Genomic DNA, 20,100 nt, shown 5'->3' with positions numbered 1-20,100 from the left:
TAATTCATTACTTACATGTCATAAGGAAAATGTCTGAGAGACCAATACTAATATTAAATGTATTAATATATCTAGGGGTAGAAAAACTTGAGGTTTTAGTAAGTTCATGTGCTACTTTCACATCAACGTGTGTGCTCTTTCTTTTTAAGGTTAATGTGAGGATACAAACAACCAAGTCACAATATTTGAATTTGTACTTATGTCCTTCACCCAAAATGCATGCCATACACTTTTACATTGTGCCCATTAAGTGGGAGCACCACAAATCCCCCTCTCTTCTCCATGTCTCTCATTGCTCCTCCCCCAACTTGAATTGAAATGAGTTTTTTTTCCTATGTGGGTGTGAATTAGATCGTTACTGCTTCATGTTAGTATTGAGTACACTGAATACTTGGTTTTCCATTCTTGTGCTACTTTACTAAGAAGAACGTGTTTCAACTCCATCCAGGTTAATGCAAAAGATGTGAAGTCACCATCTTTTGATGGGCATTCAGTTGATGGGCATTCAGGTTGTTTCCACATCTTGAAGACTGTAAATTGAGCTGTGATAAACAATCTAGTGCAAATGTCCTTATGATAAAATGATATTTTTTTCTTCTGAGTAGATGCCTACTAGTGGGATTGCAGGACTAAATGAGAATCTAATTTAAGTTCTTTGAGGATTCTCCATACTTCTTTCCAAAGAGGTTGTATTAGTTTGCAGTCCCACCAACAGTATAAAAGTGTTCCCTTCTCTCCACATCTGCACCAGCATCTGCGACATTGGGACTTTGTAATGTTGGCTAATCATACTGGGGTTAGGTGATATCTCAGGTAGTTTTTGCATTATGAAAGGTATTTTAAAAATATTAAGATGTATCATTTAATTTAATAATAGCTTAGAAGAATGAATGGAGTTTAAGTAAATCAAGTAGGTAGGTACATTTCAGCTTAGAAGCAACATCTGATTAATAGGGATACAACAGCATAATCATTTGTGGAGAGGATAAAAAGAATACAAAGCCTTAATAAAAGGCTTCATTGTCTCCCTTTTTCTTAGTGTTTATTAGAACAAGAGAAAAATCTAAATAGTATGTTTATCTCAGGATAGAAATTTTCCTATATAGACTAATATTCATTGTGTTTTTAAATAGAAACATAAATTCTCTACAAATCAAAATTGTATTAACCCACTGGAAGGACTAAAGCTTCAAAGCAAATATTCCATGTTAGTTATTTCTAACTAATTTATTTTAATGCAAAAAGAGTACTATAAATATTTATTGAGTAATAAGTATTATTCCACTTACATCAGAATAAAAAGGAAGTCACAAAATAATTTACCCATAATCATGCTGTACTCTATTGAAGGAACCAGAAAACACAATCCAAACATATGGTTTCCTCTAAACTAGCTGGTGTGAAATCACGGAATAAAGAAAGAACAAAAGAGATTTTCAAGGCACAGAAAACAGAAATGATTATATTAGACAGAAATTACTAAGTTATTGCTGTAAAGACATCTTGACTTTGTGTCTTAGATATTTCAAAGGTGATAAGAAATCCAGAGGTCCATCCTAATTTAAAGCCATAAAAACTATCATAAACCCTACCTGACACCAAAATACTTCTATTTAGATACCATATAAAGAAAATATCACCTGCAAGGTTAAAAAATATAGTACTTATTGACCTTTTATTAGTAATCATTTAACCATTAAGAAAAAAAAGTTTTGAAAATTTTTCGTTAGTTGGGTTTAGAAATTCACTTTTACCACTAGGGGTCACTGCTACCTAAATTACAAAACAGAATAAGAAGTAGGAGTAGGAATTGAATTAGAGCTACATGATTCCAGGTTTAATGTGTAAAGTAATTTGAATCAGACGTAATTTTTAAAGACTAGATTATGTTTTTAGGGAAAAGCTAGAGAGGACAAGTTGTTTACACTGAAGATGAAATTCATTTGAAAATACTTTTTTTTCAACCTATTAGTTTCAGCATATTAACAGATAAAATGTTCTTTTAGTCTTACAAACAATAGCAATTTAAATGTCTGTCAGGAACAATTTACCTCATTGAAGAAAAATGAATACTACCAAAAATTAGGTCTTAGGAAACTTAGGTTTGAATTATCCAGCTGTTAGCTTATTGCCTGAGGGGCATGATTAAGACCATAATTATTTTAAAATTTTCACTCTGAGATCAAACTACTAAATAGTATAATACAACTAATACCATTAGAATTGTATGATAAGCATAAGTTTTCAAAAACAACGTCATACATTCATTAGATGTGTGAAATATCATCTGGAATCACCAGAGTTCACTGAATTGCTATTTCACCTAATGATATTTTTCATAAGCTCATTAGAATTTTCTTTTTATAAAGAATGGATTAGAAACTTAAAGAACACAAGTTCATAATTAGATAGGCTATATTGGGAGAAAAGTTGCGTGATTATAAGGTCAGAATGCTAAAAATCTGACACTGGAGATGTTGATGTTAACACAACTATGTTTATGTGATAATAATGAAACATTAGTGTTATGTCAGCTGGATATCCACTCTGTAGCTGGATATCATTAAGCATTAAAATCAGGTAAATTCTACTTTGACCAAGAGCTATAATCAGAATTTTCTTATAAACTAACCCCAGTAAGTGAACAACATTTTGCTTAGCCAAACAAGGAACAATTAAGAAGTAATCTCAGAAGTTCACAAAAAAAGTGAACAACACTTTGTACATACTAGGTGACATAAATGCTGGCTGAGCAACACTTTGCACATGCTACGTAACATAAATGCTGGCTGAGCTACATCAATCTGTGCATTACTATGATAGGTTAAATATGGCCACAAATTGTTGCTATTCCTACTAAGAAGTTGTGTCTAATTTCCTTCCCTTTAAAACTGGACTGGCCTTAGAGATTTAACAATAGAATACTATAAAAATAACTTTCTTGAGCATCTTAGATGCTTGGCAAATTCTACATAGGGTCTCTTGTAACAATGCCTTGAAGAACTCCAAACAGCCCGTGTAATTTTTCTGACAAACTTGACACCACCATACTTGAAAGGTCATGTGTAGGTATTGCAATCTGCAATCTGAGCTCATCTCACCTTTCAGGCCATCCTTCACAAGGTATCAGAGATGTGAATTAAGCTGTCTTGGACTCTCTAAAACAGCCCAATTGCCAGATTAATAACACTGAGTTATCCCTGTCAATACTACACTCAACAAAAGGATTACCTATCTGAATTCTGCTCTGATTTCTGACCTACAAAATCGTAAGACATTATATAACAGTTGCTGTTTTAAACCAGTATGTTTTGGGGTTGTTTGTTACACATAAGTAGGCAACTGGAACAACTTAATGAGAAACCCCTTATATTAAAGCACTATCAGAAATGACTTACCTTGCACCAGCCAACATAATGACTAGTTGTATTGCGGATGGAGGCAAAGCCCATTTGTAAACGACCAGGCTGGTCTTCAACATATTTACACAGGAGAGGTGGTGCGGTATATATAGGGAGCTACAGGCAAAAACAGTTCATGTCACAAACATAAAATAGCTAGACTACCTGTTCCAGCACTATGACAGAATAGCCACCTCATCAACCTTCCTCCCTAAAAACAGCTAAAAATGATGAGACATGTACCCTTGCGATATGCACAATAGGTGAGGTCCCACCAATTACCCTCCCTCCACTTATTAAGAGTAGAGTATAAATGTCTTAACACAAAAATTAAGTAAATGAGGTAAAGGCTATGTTAACCAGTTTGATGTAAGCATTCCAAACTGTATACAAAATCAGCACATTGTACCCCATAAATACAGAAATGTACACAGCTATGATTTAATTAAAAAAATAAAAATGATGATGACATTTAAAAGAAAAAATACCAGGCTTGGTGCCTGCGGCTCAAGTGGCTTAGGCACCAGCCACATACATCTGAGCTGGCAAGTTCAAATCCAGCCTGGCCCCACCAAACAACAATGACAGCTGCAACCAAAAAATAGCCGGGCGTTGTGGCAGGCTCCTGTAGTCCCAGCTACCTGGGAGGCAGAGGCAAGAGAATTGCTTAAGCCTGAGAGTTTGAGGTTGCTGTGAGCTGTGATGCCACAGCACTATATCTAGGGTGACAGCTTGAGGCTCTGTCTCAAAAAGAAAAAAAAAAATCTTAAATGCAGGGATGATATGGTAAACTGGTTATAAAGACTACCCAGGGACAAGAAATTAAGGAATGCCACATATAGTATAACCCAGTGTCTCTACTTCTAGGTATATTTAGAGAAATTTCTGTTATTGCACACCTAGAGCTATGTACAATAACATTCATAGCAATACTTTAATTGCAAAAATCTAGAAACAATCTAATCAAAATGTCCAGCAACAGTAAAATGGATAATTAAATTGGAGTAAATCCATATAATAAAATATTATAAATTAAGCAAAAATACAAAAATGAAGGCTACATGGAAAAATTTGGGTAATTTCAGGGATATAATGTTAAGCAAAAAGGGAAGATACAGAAATTTGCATTTGGATATATTTCCATATATATGTGTGTGTGTATATATATATATAATATATTACTTCAAACATATGCAAAACCAATGAATATGTTGCTTAGCAATACAGATATATAAGGTGAAATTATAAAATAAAGGAGGAGAATAATAACAAAAACTAAGGAGAGTGGTTATATTTGAATGGGATGAGGATTCAGGGGATTTGTTTTTTTTTCCTTTAACATAGATGGTAAGTACACGGTTATCCATCATTGTCATTATATTGTTATTATTTATACCTCTTACATACGGAATAAATAGCTTTTTATTCTAATAATATTTAGTAGAAATAAATATAACTATAAAAGAACGATGAAAATTTTGACCAGCTAAGGTCTTATTTCCTTCATTAAAAAAGCATTATTTTTCTTTTATGTCCAGGGTGTAACACCATTCTATGAAGTTTGGTGAAGACATAACCGGAAAACTCAAGTGTACAAATCAACACAAGGGAACTTGATGACTAGTGAGTTTGGATTTGATCTTTTACCAACAACAATCTGAGACTCGGTAGTAACATAATATATTCTTTTTTAATATTTCTAATTTTTACATATACACGTGTTTATTAGGTTTCCATTTTTTTGCCTTCACAAAATTAAAAAGACTTAAAATTTAATAACAATGACAATGTTTAAGATAAGGACTAGAAACAAAAACCTCATAAAGAACAAACATAAATACATTCAGAAAAGGAATCAGACAATTGCTACATCAAAATATTAAGCAATAATAATAAGGCAAAGAAAGTAACATTCACATTGTCAAATAAGAGTATGTCTATTATATAATGCTTTGACTCTGAGATTCAGCATGGAGTTATCGGTTAACTTATTTTTTTTTAAGCTTCAAAAATAGTCAACTAATATTTGTAAATAAAAGTAAAAGATAATTTTGAAAAACAGATCATGCCAAATCTTATAGACAACAGAAAAAGAAGAAATACTTCAAAATCATTTATTTGATCTGGGTACACCTGATATTAAAATTGGAGAAAATATATTATTATAAAGGGGAAATTACAAACATATGTCACTTATAAATGAGGATGCAATATCCTAAACAAACTAACAAGTTGAATTAAAAATTAATGTTTAAGTAATGTACTTTGGTCATAATATATTCTTGAAAAATGCTAGGACAGTGGGTGCTATCAAGTGTTCTTACCGCAAAATGGTAACTATGTGTGGTAATGCACATGCCAATTAGCTAGAATTACTCATTCAATAATCTACATATACTTCAAAACATGCTATACAAGATAAATATGTACAACTTTATGTCATTTTTAAAAAATAAGAACAAAATATGATAGTGTTCAATAATACTTTTCCAGTAGTAAGACACAAAATTCTTTTTGCCATTAAATAATCCCTTGCTAACCATACCAGGATTAAAGAGCTAGTGTTTCTCTTTCTGGTCTAATGCTTAGATTTAAATTTGTCAATTTGGAAACTATGTGGAACCTGTGAGGTCAGAGATACCTATTTTATATTGAAGTTGCATTGTATTATAAAAAGTAGGTACATAGCAAGTAGGTAAGTCTCCTTATCCCTATGAAAGGAAACATGCATGTAGACATATTGGTATTAAAGTAGACAAAATCACTTATTGTATGTTTTTCCATGATGTCCCCAGCCTCTATATTCTTTTTTCTTTTTTATTAAATCATAGCTGTGTACATTAATGCGATCATGGGGCACAATACACTGGTTTTATAGACAATTTGACATATTTTCACCACACTGGCATTTTCTTAGTTATTGTATTAAGACATTTATATTCTACATTTAGTAAGCTTCACATGTACCCTTGAAAGATGCACCATAGGTGTGATCCCACTGATAACCCTCGCGCCGCATATCATCCCTTCTCCCTCCCATCCCTTTGCCCCTTCCCCATATTCTTAGGTTATAATTGGGTTATAGCTTTCATATGAAAGCCATAAAATAGTTTCATAGTAGGGCTGAGTACATTGGATACTTCTTCTACCATTCTTGAGATACTTTAATAAGAAGTATATGTTCCACCTCCATCCATGTAAACATGAAACAGGTAAAGTCTCCATCTTTCTTTAAGGTTGCATAATATTCCATGGTGTACATATACCACAATTTATTAATCCATTCGTGGATCGATGGGAACTTGTGCTTTTTCCATGACTTAGCAATTATGAATTGGGCTGCAATAAACATTCTGGTACAAATATCTTTGTTATAATGTGATTTTTGGTCTTCTTGGTATATAACTAGAAGAATTATAGGATTGAATGACAGGTCTATTTTTAGATCTCTAAGTGTTCTCCAAACATCTTTACAAAAGGAATGTATTAATTTGCATTCCCACCAGCTGTGTAGAAGTGTTCCCTTTTCTACACATCCACGCCAACATCTCTGGTCTTGGGATTTTGTGATATGGGCTAATCTTACTGGAGTTAGACAATATCTCAAAGTACTTTTCATTTGCAATTCTCTGATGATTAATGATGATGAGCATTTTTTCATGTCTGTAGTCTGAGCACCTGTCTTCTTCAGAGAAGTTTCACCTCAAGTCCCTTGCCCAGCCTGAGATGCAATCACTTGTTCTTTTCTTGCTTATATGTTTGAGTTCTCTGTGGATTCTGGTTACTAAACCTTTGTTGGAGACAACCTGCGAATATCTTCTCCCATTCTGAGGTCTGTCTGCTTGTTTTACTTATTGTGTTCTTGGCTGTGCAGAAGTTTTTTAGTTTGATCAGGTCCCAGTAGTGTATTATTGATGCTGCTTCAATTGCCCAGAGGGTCCTCCTCATAAAATATTCGCCCAGGCCGATTCCTTCAAGAGTTTTCCCTGCACTTTATTCTAGTATTTTTAAAGTTTCATATCTTCAGTTTAAATCTTTAATCCAGTGAAAGCCTATCTTAGTTAATGGTGAAAGGTGTGGGTCCAATTTCCATCTTCTACAGGTCACCAGCCAGTTCACCCAGTACCATTTGTAAAATAGAGAATCAGTTCCCCACTGAATGTTTTTACTTGGCTTGTAAAAAATCAAATAATGGTATGTAGCTGGGCTCATCTCTTGGTTCTCTATTCTGTTCCATACATCACTCTCTGTTTTTGTGACAGTAGCATGCTGTTTTGATCACTATTGATATATAGTATAGTCTGAGGTCTGGTAGCATGATTCTTCCTGCTTTGTTTTTATTTCTGAGTAATGTCTTGGCTATTCTAGTTTTTTTTCTGATTCGATACAAAATGAAGTATTATTTTTTTGAGATCTTTAAAGTATGACAGTGGAGCTTTAATAGGGATTGCATTAAAATTGTACATTACTTTGTGTAGTATGGACATTTTACAATGTTGATTCTTCCCAGCCACGAGCATTGTATGCTTTTCCATTTGTTAACATTTTCAGCTATGTCTTTCCTTAGAGTTTCATAGTTCTCTTTATAGAGATCTTTCACATCTTTTGTTAGATAAACTCCCAAATATTTCATCTTCTTTGGCACTACTGTGAATGGCATAGAGTCCTTACTTGTTTTGTCAGCTTTATTTTTAGTATAAATGCTACCGATTTATGAATGTCGATTTTGTGCCTTGAGATGCTGCTGTATTCCTTGATCACTTCTAAGAGTTTTGTAGTAGACTCCCTGGTGTTTTCCAGATATACAATCATATCATCTGTGAAGAGCGAAAGTCTGATCTCTTCTGACCCTATATGGATACCCTTGATCGCCTTTTCTTCCCTAATTGCGATGGCTAAAACTTCCATTACAATGTTAATGAGCAGTGGAGACAATGGGCAACCTTGTCTAGTTCCTGATCTGAGTGGAAATGATTTCAAATTAACTCCATTCAATATGATAATGGCAGTAGGTTTGCTGTAGATGGCTTCTATCAGTTTAAGAAATGTCTCCTTTATACCAATTTTCGTAAGTAGTCTGATCATGAAGGGATGCTGGATATTATCAAAAGCTTTTTCTGCATCAATTGAGAGAATAATATGGTCTTTGTTTTTTAATTTGTTTATGTGCTGAATTATATTTACAAATTTATGTATATTGAACCAGCCTTGAGACCCTGGGATAAAACCGACTTGGTCATGATGTATAATTTGTTTGATGTGTTGCTAGATTCTGTGTGTTAGGATCTTGTTGAATATTTTTGCATCTATATTCATTAGTGATATTGGTCTATAATTTTCTTTTTTTGTTGGGTCTTTTCCTGGTTGGGGGATCAGGGTGATGTTTGCTACATAGAACGTGTTGGGTAGTCTTCCTTCTTTTTCTAACTTTTGGAACAGATTGAGTAATATAGGTACTAGTTCCTCTTTAAAGGTTTGGTAGAATTCTGACGTGATGACATCTGGTCCCGGGCTTTTCATTTTAGGGAGATTTTGTATGGTTAATGCTATTTTAGAACTTGATATAGGCCTCTTTAACATTTCCACTTAATTCTGGCTAAGTCTTAGAAGTTGAAGTGCTTCAAAGTAGTGGTCAACTTTCTTCAGATTTTCATATTTCTGAGAATAATGTTTCTTGTAATATTCATTAAGGATTTCTTGAATTTCTGAGGAATCTTGTTATTTCGTCTTTGCCATTTCTGATTGATGAAATTAGAGATTTTACTCTTTTTTTCCTGGTTAGGTTAGACAAAGGTTTATCTATTATATTGCCCTTTTCAAAAAACCAAGTTTTTGATTTATTGATTTAATTCTGCTCTAATTTTGGTTATTTCTTTTCTTCTACTTGGTTTGAGGTTGGAATGTTCTTTCTTTTCCAGTTGCTTGAGATGTCCCATTAAGTTGTTCACATCTTCTCTTTCCATTCTCTTGAGGAAGGCTTTTCAGTGCTATACATTTCCCTCTTAGGACTACTTTGCAGTATCCCAGAAGTTCTGATCATTCTTGTCTCCATTGTCGTTTTTTTCCAAATATTTGGCAATTTCCTTCTTAATCTCATCTATGACGCAGCTATCACTCAGCATAAGGTTCTTTAACTTCCATGTTTTTGTATGAGTATGCAGATTCATGTTGCTACTGGGTTCAACTTTTATTCCATGGTGGTCCGAGATGATACAGGGAATAATTTATATTCCATTAAATTTACTGAGGTTAGACTTGTGACCTAAAATGTGATCAATTTTGGAGTACATTTTGTGGCCTGATGAGAAGTATTGTGTATTCAGTTTTGTTGGGATGAAATGTTCTATAGATGCCTATTAAATCCAAATGTTGGATGGTTAGGTTTAAATCTAAAATTTCTTTGCTCAGTTTCTTATTGGAGGATCTGTCCAACACTGCCAAAGAAGTGTTAAAATCTCCGACTATTATGGAGCTGGAGGAAATCAAGTTGCTCATGTCTGTTAGAGTTTCTCTTATAAACTGAGGTGCATTCTGGTTGGGTGCATAAATATCAATAATTGAAATCTCATTATATTGAGTATTACATGTAACAAATATGAAGTGACCATTCTTATCCTTCCCTACTTTTGTTGGTTTAAAGTCCATTGTATCTGCAAATAGAATTGCAACACCTGCTTTTTTCTGATTGCCATTTGCCTGAAATATGCACGACCATCCATTCTCCCTGAGTCTATATTTATCTTTTAAGGTAATATAAGATTCTTGTATGCAGCAAATGTCTGGCCTGAGTTTTTGTATCCAGTCAGCCAAACTGTGCCTCGTTACAGGACAGTTTAAGCCATTCACATTAATGGACAATATTGATAAATCTGGTAAAATTTGGGGTATCAAGTTTTTCGAAAGTCCAGTGGACATTTTCAATACTTTCCCACTGTAGAAGTTGGAGTTTGATCAAAAGTTTCTGCGTGAGTTTACTTTTGTCGTAGACAATTGGGCTATTGATTATGGAGGATGGGTCTGAGAACATCCTGAAGAGTTGGTTTGGTTATGGCAAATCTCTTCAACATGTAAATGTCATTAAAGTATTTAATTTCTCCAAGATAAATGAAACTCATTTTAGCTGGATACAGGATCCGGAGATGAAAGTTATTTTGCTTTAAGAGATTAAAAGTCGATGACCACCCTCTTGTGGCTTGAGAAGTTTCAGCAGAGAGATCTGCAGTCATTCTACTATCCTTCCCTTTGTAGGTAATGGCTTTCTTACGTCTGGCTACTTTCAGAATTTTCTCCTTCATATTAACTTTAGTGAAATTAATTATGATATGCCTGGGGGATGTCTTATTCGGGTTGAGTCGTGCTGGGGTTCTGAAGCTGTCTGCTGTCTGAATTTCAGAATCTCTTGGCATGTCTGGAAAATTCTCTTTCATAATTTCATGGAGAAGAGCCTCTGTGCCGTGTGAAGCCACTTCATTGCTTTCAGGGATTCCAATGAGGTGGATATTAGCCTTCTTCAAATTATCCCAGAGCTCTCTGCATGAATGATTCATTTTTGCTCTCCATTTCTCTTTCTCTTTGAGAGTTTGGGAGTGTTCAAAAGCTTTGTCTTCAATGTCAAATATCGTTTCTTCTGCTTGCTCCACTCTGTTACTGAGGGATTCTACTATATTTATCAGATATTTGAGGGCTACAAATTCTTGCTTCAATGCGTCAAAATCTTTGGTGGTTTTGTCTTTAAATTTGTTGAATTCTTGAGACAACTTTTGAATTGCTCCTCAAATTTATAATTCCAACTTTTGAATTGTTCCTCGAATTTCTAATTCCAAATTTTCCTCCATTCTATTAATCTTGTTTGCAATCCAAAGTCTGAATTCGATTTCTGACATCTCGAGCAGATGTTTATGAATGGGATCTTCAGTTACATGTGCCACATCTTTCCTTGGGGGAGTTGATCTACTCTGGTTATTCATGTTACCAGAGTTTTTCTGCTGATTCTGCCCCATTATTATTTTACACCGTTTGACTAGATGAGTGGATAAAGTAAAGTTGGGTTCGGGGCTCTAGGAGTAGTGATAAACCAGCCCTTTTCCCAGAAGTTGAGACTAGTGTCTGTACCTTTTCCCCTGGAGCTTAGCAAAGAACCCATACAGTGCTATGGCCTGAGAAACTGGGGACCTGCTTGTTGTGGTGGGGCTAAATGGCTCTGTCTTGTTTTAAGCTGGTCTCTGTCTGACCCTAATGAAACAGTTACACTGGGTTGAAGTCTCAGCTGTGCCGAAATACCTTCAATTAAGTCACCCCACCCCCCACAGGCAACAATTGAAAAAGGAAAATCAAACCTTCCTACAACCACACACCTAGGGTACTACTTGGATAGTCCTCGGGTTATTGGCTCAGTTTAAAAGGTACAAATCAACTGTCTCAGTCAGCACCTGTCTCAGGTTGGAGAGTTTAAAAGGTCTCTGGCAACTAGATCGCAGGGGTCTGCTAAAACTCAAATATGACTTACTCCGGTGCTCTGTGTGGTCAGGAGGACCCACGCAGCCAATAGATAAGTCTGAGAAGGTTGATGCCTCATTCCCCACCTTGCACCTCTGTCACACCCAGTCACTGATAATCGCGCAGGGTTGTGACCCAGTTGCCTGCAATGAGCAGATACTCCAGAAGGTTTTACCTGCCTGAATCACTAGGAGATCTATGTCTTCTCAGCCAGGCCGGTGCTCTCTGCCACTATCCGGCAGTGGGAGGTGAGAACTGACATTGGGCGCTTGATGGAGTCTGGGGCTGTTCACTCAGTTCCAGCCCCGCCCCTGATTAATATTACTGACAGAACATAACAACTTTGTGGGTATTTGTTTCTGTCCCGGCTGAATTCCCCTGCAGAAGGGAAGCTGTTTTGAATTCACAGAACCTGCGCCTCATGCCCTCTCTTTGCTGCTGCCCCATAGTTTGTATTCACAGCACGGTGAGTTGTCATTTCTAGCCTCCTGCCCTCCTTTGTTTAGGCTGATGATCCCCTGGGGGCCAGGTGCATCTTAGGCTCAGTAAAGTGGTCCTTTGGGTCAGCCCCGCCCTGTGAGTCTGCTAGCACTGCACATGTGTTCTCTAGTCCCTGCATGTGTGTTTTCTAGTCCCCGCGCTTCACCCAGGCTGGTACTGCCTCAGACACTTTACTCACAGGGCCTGCATTTCTGTCCCAGTCTGTTCCATCAGTGCTTGCCACCTGAGAAGATGCCCGGCCCCCTCTGGTTGCCCAGGGAGAAAGGGGGTGTGACTCCGGAATACCGGGTCGAGCCCTACTGTTGCCAAAAACAGCTCTTGCTCTGTGCCTCAGGGCACCACTACTCCTTGTGTGGTTCCCTCAAAGCCAACCATGTTCTCCTCACTCCTGTGCTGCAGAATCAGCACTGACCAGCAGCAGTCCAGACCCTGTCCACATCGCTTGAGAAAACACCCAAGAATCTGGACTCCTGGGGGACAGACCTCTAGACCTCAGTGACAGCGGAGGGGAGTGCTGGGAGCTCAGAATTGCAGGTAGAGAATATATACAGTTTTATACCTGGTAGGAGAGCGCTGTGTCACCCTAGTAGGGGAAAGTAGGTCCAGTTTTTAGAGGGTCTGTCCTATGGAGTATAATGGGAGAACTTTTGAACTCTACACATTTGTTTATGGGGTACTATGAGCCTTTCTTATGGGGAAGGGGACTTTTGTTTGCATCCTTGGGGTCGCAGATCACCTCAGCAGGGTTGATGTGCATTCTTCAACCTTCTCTCTTGGCGCAGCTCTAATCCACCAGTTTACTTGCTAAAATTCTGTCCTTTAACTCTCCTTCTGGATGGGAGCCTCTGTGGAAAGCTGGCTTCAGTCAGCCATCTTGTCTCCGCCCCCCAGCCTGTATATCAGGGGGTCCTCAAACTTTTTAAACAGGGGGCCAGTTCACTGTCCCTCAGATCGTTGGGAGGGCCGGACTGTAGTTTAAAAAAAAAAAAAAAAACTATGAACAAATTCCTATGCACACTGCACCTATCTTATTTTGAAGTAAAAAAACAAAATGGGAACAAATACAATATTTAAAATGAAGAACAAGTAAAGTTAAATCAACAAACTTACCAGTATTTCAATGGGAACTATGGGCCTGCTTTTGGCTAATGAGATGGTCAATGTTCAGTTCCATATTTGTCACTGCTAGTCATAACAAGTGATGCAAGTGTGCATCAGTTAGTCTAGATCTGGTTGGAGATTTCAGATGTTTCATTCTGGAAAAAGTCATTCATAGACATAAGTGCTACCAAAGATGGTTGCCATTTTGAGTGTAAGGTTCTTGAGATTAGAATATGTTTCAGAGGGGAGAGATGCATAGAAATTAGGAAGACTGCTTGACTTGAATGCATCTTTCAGAGTCATAATTCTAAAGTTCAGCCAGTTCCATTTGGTAAATCGTATCCACATTTTCAATGTCAATAGAAAATGGGTTATGGAAAAGCTGTATGTCCTGTTCATGGAGATGAAGCTCTTTAAATCTAAATTAGAACCCCTTTTGCAACTTTTCCAGTGAATCCACACATGTTTTATTTGGGAATGCAACCAATGGATTTTCTGCTAACAGATTTTGAATTGTGGGGAGATGGCAGAAATTTTCCTCCATCACTTGTTTGATGAGGAGGCCTAATTTTACTTGAAATGCTTTCACATGTGATTGCATATCACAAATGAGCTTCCCCTTTCCTTAAAGTTGCACAATGAAATTGTTGAGTAGCTCTGTTACAACTATCAGAAAGGCAAGGTGCCATTTCCATTCTGCACCATTGAGCTTTGGTACTTGTTTTTTGAAAGCAGAAAAGCTGTAATCTGTGGAAATAGGTCATAGAAATGTTTCAAAATTCTCCCTCGACTCAGCCAATGGACTTCTGTGTGGTACGGAACATCTTCACATGCAACATTTAGCTCAGAGAGAAATTCCTGAAATTGTCTGTGATTTAGTGTATTACCTCTAATGAAGTTAACACAAGATACCACAGTTTTCATAACAGAGTTCCACTTCAGTGATTTACTACACAGCACTTGTTGGTGGATGAGGCAGTGTATGATTGTTGGATAATAATAGCTATGTTTGTCCATCTCTTTAATGAGAGCAATTAATGAGAGCAATTACTCCTTTCTTAGACCCCACCATTCTAGGAGCACCATCAGTTCTCACACTGGCTAGTTTTGCCCAGTCCAGCTCCAAACTATTCACAGTTTGGCAAACCTTTTCATTAATATCCTCGTCTGTAGTTGTTCCTTTGATGCTTTGCAGTGCAGCAAGCTCTTCTGTGACTTCAAAATAGTCATTAGTACCACGAATAAAAATTAGAAGTTGTGCAGAATCACGAACATCATTACTTTCGTCAAGTGCCAAGGAAAAATAGGAAAGGTTTCTTGCGGAGTTTTGCAAATGCTGATGCAAATTGTCTCCCACTTCTTCAATCCTTCATGTAATTGAGAGTCCTGAAAGACTCACTGTACTAAATAAATCAGGCTTCTCTGGACACATCCCTTTGGCAACAGAAAGAAGGCATTCTTTAATAAATTCTCCCTCCACGAATGGTCTGCCAGTGCATGCTATTATCTTGGCAACTTGAAAACTTGATCACAGTGATGAAGTATTTAGCTGTTTCTGCTTCACAAAAGTATTTTGCTGAGTTGTCAATATATATTTCAGGTTTAATATTTTATCTTTTCTCACTTCTATGACCAAACTATCATATTTATCTTTATGTTGAGTTTGATAATGTCGACGCGAATTGTATTCTTTGAACACTGACACTATATTCTGGTATATCAAACACACAGATCTTTCCTTGTACTGCATGAAAAAGTAACCATAAGTACACTGTTCTTTGAATATCCTACACTCCACGTCAATTTTTCTCTTTCTTGATATCAGTCTTTCCTAGGGATTCCAAATTGCTATTAGTAAAATACATACATATATATATATATGTATATATATATATATATATCACTCCTAAGACAATATACCAGAAATAACTTTGCCCATAAAGAGACATATAGACTGCACTGCCCATCAATGGAGTCTGATCAGTGCCCATCAATGCAGTCTTGCCAGTCTACATCATTTCATCAGCCTTGCCAGTGCCCATATGGTGGAACTCTGCTTTTACCTGAGGCTCACATTGGTGTGGTGCGGGAACAGGCACGATTACAGAGCCGGTTCCTCCACCACCTTTCCAGTTCACACTACCCTGTGCAAACCACACTGTGACTGTGAACTCTCAGCATGGGTCTTCTCACCCACTGCAGGAAAAAAAAAAAAAAAAGGCATGTATGCCTTTTTTCTTTCGAATCTAATGTGAGTTCAGCCATACAAGCATATGGCTGAACTCACACTGCTCAGAGACTGCAACAGTGTGAACCGGGGCTTACACAGCACACAACATACAACATCATACACAACTGAATAGCAATCAGAATATAAATGCACTTACTGGAAATTAAATTGGGTTTCCTACTCTTCGGCTGTCTGCAGAGCTGGATTAAGTTCCCATGGGGCCCTAGGCAGATTACCAGTTTGGGGCCCCCATGCGATAACACTGAGCACTGACCATTTGCATTAACATTGACCACTGACCATTTGTGATAACACTGACTGCTGACAATTTGCATTAATGCTGAGTGCTAATGATTTGCATTAACACTGAGCATTTACAATTATCATAATCACTGAGCACTGACTATTTGCATTAGCTCTGAGCTCTGACCATTTGCATTACCTCTGAGCACTGACAATTTGCATTAGCACTGAGCGCTGACTATTTGCGTTATCACTATGATGCAACCCCTCTAGACACTACCCTAAACCAACTAACCAACTTCAAAAAAAGGCTCTTCTAACTTCAAAAAAAGGTGCCCCCATCTGCAAAAAAAGACCTAACTTCAGAAAAAAAGGCCCCCCCTTAACTACAAAAAAAGGCCCTACTAACTGCAAAAAAAAAAAAAGACCTCCTAAGTTAAAAAAAAAAATCCTAACTTGTTCTTACCTCCGTCCTTAGGCAGCAGCAGGCTCTGCACAGGCAACCTGGTGACTCCTCTGATTACACCAGAGACTGAGATGAGGAGTTGAGAGACAGAAGGAGGGGTGGGGAGAGATAGAGAGAAGGAGAGGATTTGGAGAGTAGGAGGGAAATTGTAGACTGTGGGACACATTCCACACATGTACACTGTGGCCCAGACAGTGGGTTGCTAAGCAGGATGACAATAACACCCAGCAGGGAGAGACAGAGGGAAGGAACAGAGTTGGAGAGTTGGCACACATTCCACACATGTGCACTGCGGCCCTGGACAAGTCAGCTACTAAACAGGACAGTCAGCTGTGGCAAAAACACCCAGCAGGCTGGATAAATGTTCTCGGCGGGCTGCATGTGGCCTGCGGGCAGTAGTTTGAGGACCCCTGCTCTATATCTTTATAGTCCCCAATTCCAAATTTTATTAGTTATTAGTCATTGTTCTTATTCTTTTCCCTAACACCACTGAAACCTGCTGATTCAGGTTCTTTGTGTATCTAATTTTCTAGAAAGAGCTTTCAACATTTTAATCAGACTCTAAAGGGGTCAGAATGGTTAAAAAAAGTGCTTTAATGCATTTTCCTTCTTTGGCCAGGGCAATCAAGCATAGTTGATAAGTTTGTGTATGATAAAAGGATTTAGTTCTACTGTGAGAATTTTAAGAAATGGCAAGTAAGATGTTACTATAGTCTCCACTGACAGAGGAACATTTTCACTATGGACTGGAAGTCCTGGGCTTAAATGGCACTTTTGTATAAATACAACTTGTTTGTAGTCAAAAATTAAGATAGATTCGGTAAGCTCTAAAACCACACTTAAAGTTACAATGAACCAAGGTAAATAGAGTTCTCAAATATTTTTTCTCTGTTATTTCTTGGTAACAGCAAGCAAATGACAAATAAATAAGTAAATCTCACACTATAGAGGAATTTTTAAAATAAACACTCCCAGGCCAACCACAGTGGCTCATGCCTATAATGCTAGCAGTATGGAATGCCAAGGCAGGTGGAACACCCGAGCTCAGGAATTCAAGACCAGCATGAGAAAGAGTGAGATACTATGTCTATTAAAAATAGAAAAACTAGCTGGGCATCATAGAGGGTGCCTGTAGTCCCAGCTACTCAGGAGGCTGAGGCAAGAAGATTTCTTGAACCCAGGAGTTTGAGGTTGCTATGAGCTAGGATGCCACAGTACTCTACCCAGGGTGACACAATGAGACTCTGTCTTAAAAAAAGAAAGAAAAGAAAAGAAAAAGAACACTTAATCCAGGGATGTATATGACTGGATGTATATAGCCCAGAAAGCAACTGTATCCTCCTTTGTGTCTCTTGGTTGAGACTGTGGGTGGTCAAAGAGGAAATGCACAAGTATTCACTCCATTTTCTCTGGCATATTTAAAACAAATTAATATTAAAAACAATGTCTGATGACCCAGATAGATAATCCGATGTTCTCCAAGGGTTAGGACAAATCTTTGACCTCTCTACCTTTCTTGAAGAGATGTAATGTTACTACTAGATCAAACTTTATCTTTGAATGAGAAAAATGAAGTCTTAGATGATGCTAGAAAGTAAGGTTATTTGTGGTTCATGTCTACTAATGATAGCAGTATGTCTTCTGAGGAAAGGAACAGATACCCCACAGGAATACAGGCAGTTCCCTTTGAGTATTCCGAATGGGACCCTGAGAAACAAGATGACTGGTGGCATAAACATTTTTCTAACATGTATCCTAGAAGGTTTATGTCAATCCAACAAAAAGCCTATGAATTATTCTAAGTTGTCTACTATTTACCAGGAGCAAAATGAGAGTCCCACAGCCTTTCTTGAGCAGCTTAGGGAGGTGATGAAAAAACACACATTTACACCTGAATACTTAGAGGGCCAAATTATTTTAAAAGATAAATTTATCATTAAGGTGGCCCCAGACATTCGAAGAAAACTCCAGAAATTGGCTCTAGACACAGATCATAACCTGGAGAATCTTCTTAAAACGGCCACAGCTGTCTTTCATAATCGAGATCAGGAGAAAGAGGAGGAAAAAGAGAGAAGGCACAGAAAAAAAAAAATGACAGCTCTAGTAATGGTAGTAGGACAAACAGGCACCATTTAGGGGCATAGGGAAGCCAGAGGAGCTAAGAATAAGTGCTTCCAATGTGGTCAGACTAGCCACTTCAAGAGATTGCCCACCCACCTGCAGCACCACCTCCTGGGCAAGCCACCAGACCCTTTCAGAATGCAAGGGTGACCACTGGAGGGCAGCCTGTCCCCAGAGGCAAAGGCCTCCTGTGACAGTGATTTTACCAGCCCCTAAACTGGACTGAGGGTGCCCAGGGCATATTCTCATGGTCCCAGCCTGTGTTGTTACCCCTCATGAGCCCCGAGTCTGCCTCATGGTGGAGGGCCAGAAGACAGAATTTCTTCTGGACCCCCGAGTAGCCTTTTCTGTACTCCTCTCTAACCATGGTCTTCTATCCCCCAAATCTGCAACTGTACAGGGGGTGTCTGGAAAGCTGGTTACCAAATTCTTCTCTCAGCCTTCAAACTGCAATTGGGGTGACTGGCTGTTCCCTCATGCCTTCCTAATCATGCCTGAAAGCTCTGCTCCTCTTTTGTGGAGGGACATATAACTACAGTGGGAATAACAATTTATAAAAACATGGGACAAGAACCTATACTGTGCCTTCCCTTATTAGTGACAGAAATTAACCCAGAAATATGGGCTACCAAGGGACAGGTGGAAAGAGCAAAATATGCTCAATAGGTCTAAATTAATTAAAGGAATACCATTGTCTAGCTTCCCAGGTATCACAAACAAGGTTAATATCCAGGTGAAGATTGGTAAATAGATTTCACTCATCTCCGTAATGTACATGGTATACAATATTTGCTGGTATTTGTGGATATTTTTACTGATTGGGTTGAAGCATTCCCTTGCAGGACAGAAAAGGTCCAGAAAGTTGTAAAGGCTTTAGTCCGTACGTTTATTTCCAGGTTTGGACTTCCTTAGAGTTTGCAAAGTGATAAGGGGCCTGCCTTCAAAGTAGTTGTTACACAGGGAATATCTAAAGCTCTGGGCATAAAATATCATCTACATTGTTCTTGGAGGCCCCAGCCCTCTGGGAAGGTAGAAAAAGTGAATGATAAAATCAAAGGATAGTTATGAAAACTAACTCAAGAGACTTATCTCCCTTGGACTGAATTACTTTCCATTGCTCTGCTTAGAATAAGAAATTTACCTTAGAAATTCTGTTGTAGCCCATTTGAATAATTATATGGAAGACTCTTTTAAACTAATGATTTGCTATTCAATCAAGAAGTGCAGAATTTGTAAAATACATTACTTACTTAACTAAATTTCAACAAACTCTTAAAAACTTCCCAACTACATTTTCACATTCAACACTAAAAGAACTTTTCTCTTCTGAGATCTAGTTATGATCAAAACTACCCCAAGCTGGAAGGGGTAGTTTTTGCCTTTTCTGCTATCTTATCTTCTTCTACAGCTGTTAAAGTTATGGGAATAGATTCTTGAATACATCATTCACAAGTAAAATCCATAAACCTATCACCTCCTACAGAAGCAGACCATGAAGGGAATCAATCACAATCCACCTACACTGGTGAGTCTAAAGAAAA

At 37.6% G+C, this 20,100-nt stretch overlaps 1 protein-coding gene across 5 annotated transcripts in view; it reads right to left on the bottom strand.

Moving 5' to 3' along the window:
• The window catches only part of APOOL (apolipoprotein O like), a 294,516-nt gene that overhangs the window by 40,325 nt on the left and 234,091 nt on the right, over window positions 1-20,100 (bottom strand). For all 5 annotated transcript variants that reach the window (XM_053580281.1, XM_053580282.1, XM_053580278.1 and 2 more), the window contains exon 3: window positions 3,399-3,518. In XM_053580281.1, coding sequence (XP_053436256.1) covers window positions 3,399-3,518 — 120 coding nt within the window. The remainder of the gene's footprint in view (window positions 1-3,398; window positions 3,519-20,100) is intronic.

Source organism: Nycticebus coucang, chromosome X, assembly GCF_027406575.1.
Source record: "Nycticebus coucang isolate mNycCou1 chromosome X, mNycCou1.pri, whole genome shotgun sequence".
In the NCBI taxonomy this organism is placed as follows: domain Eukaryota; kingdom Metazoa; phylum Chordata; class Mammalia; order Primates; family Lorisidae; genus Nycticebus; species Nycticebus coucang.
Note: the sequence above shows the minus strand (reverse complement) of the source record. Positions and strands in the feature narration are given on the sequence as shown.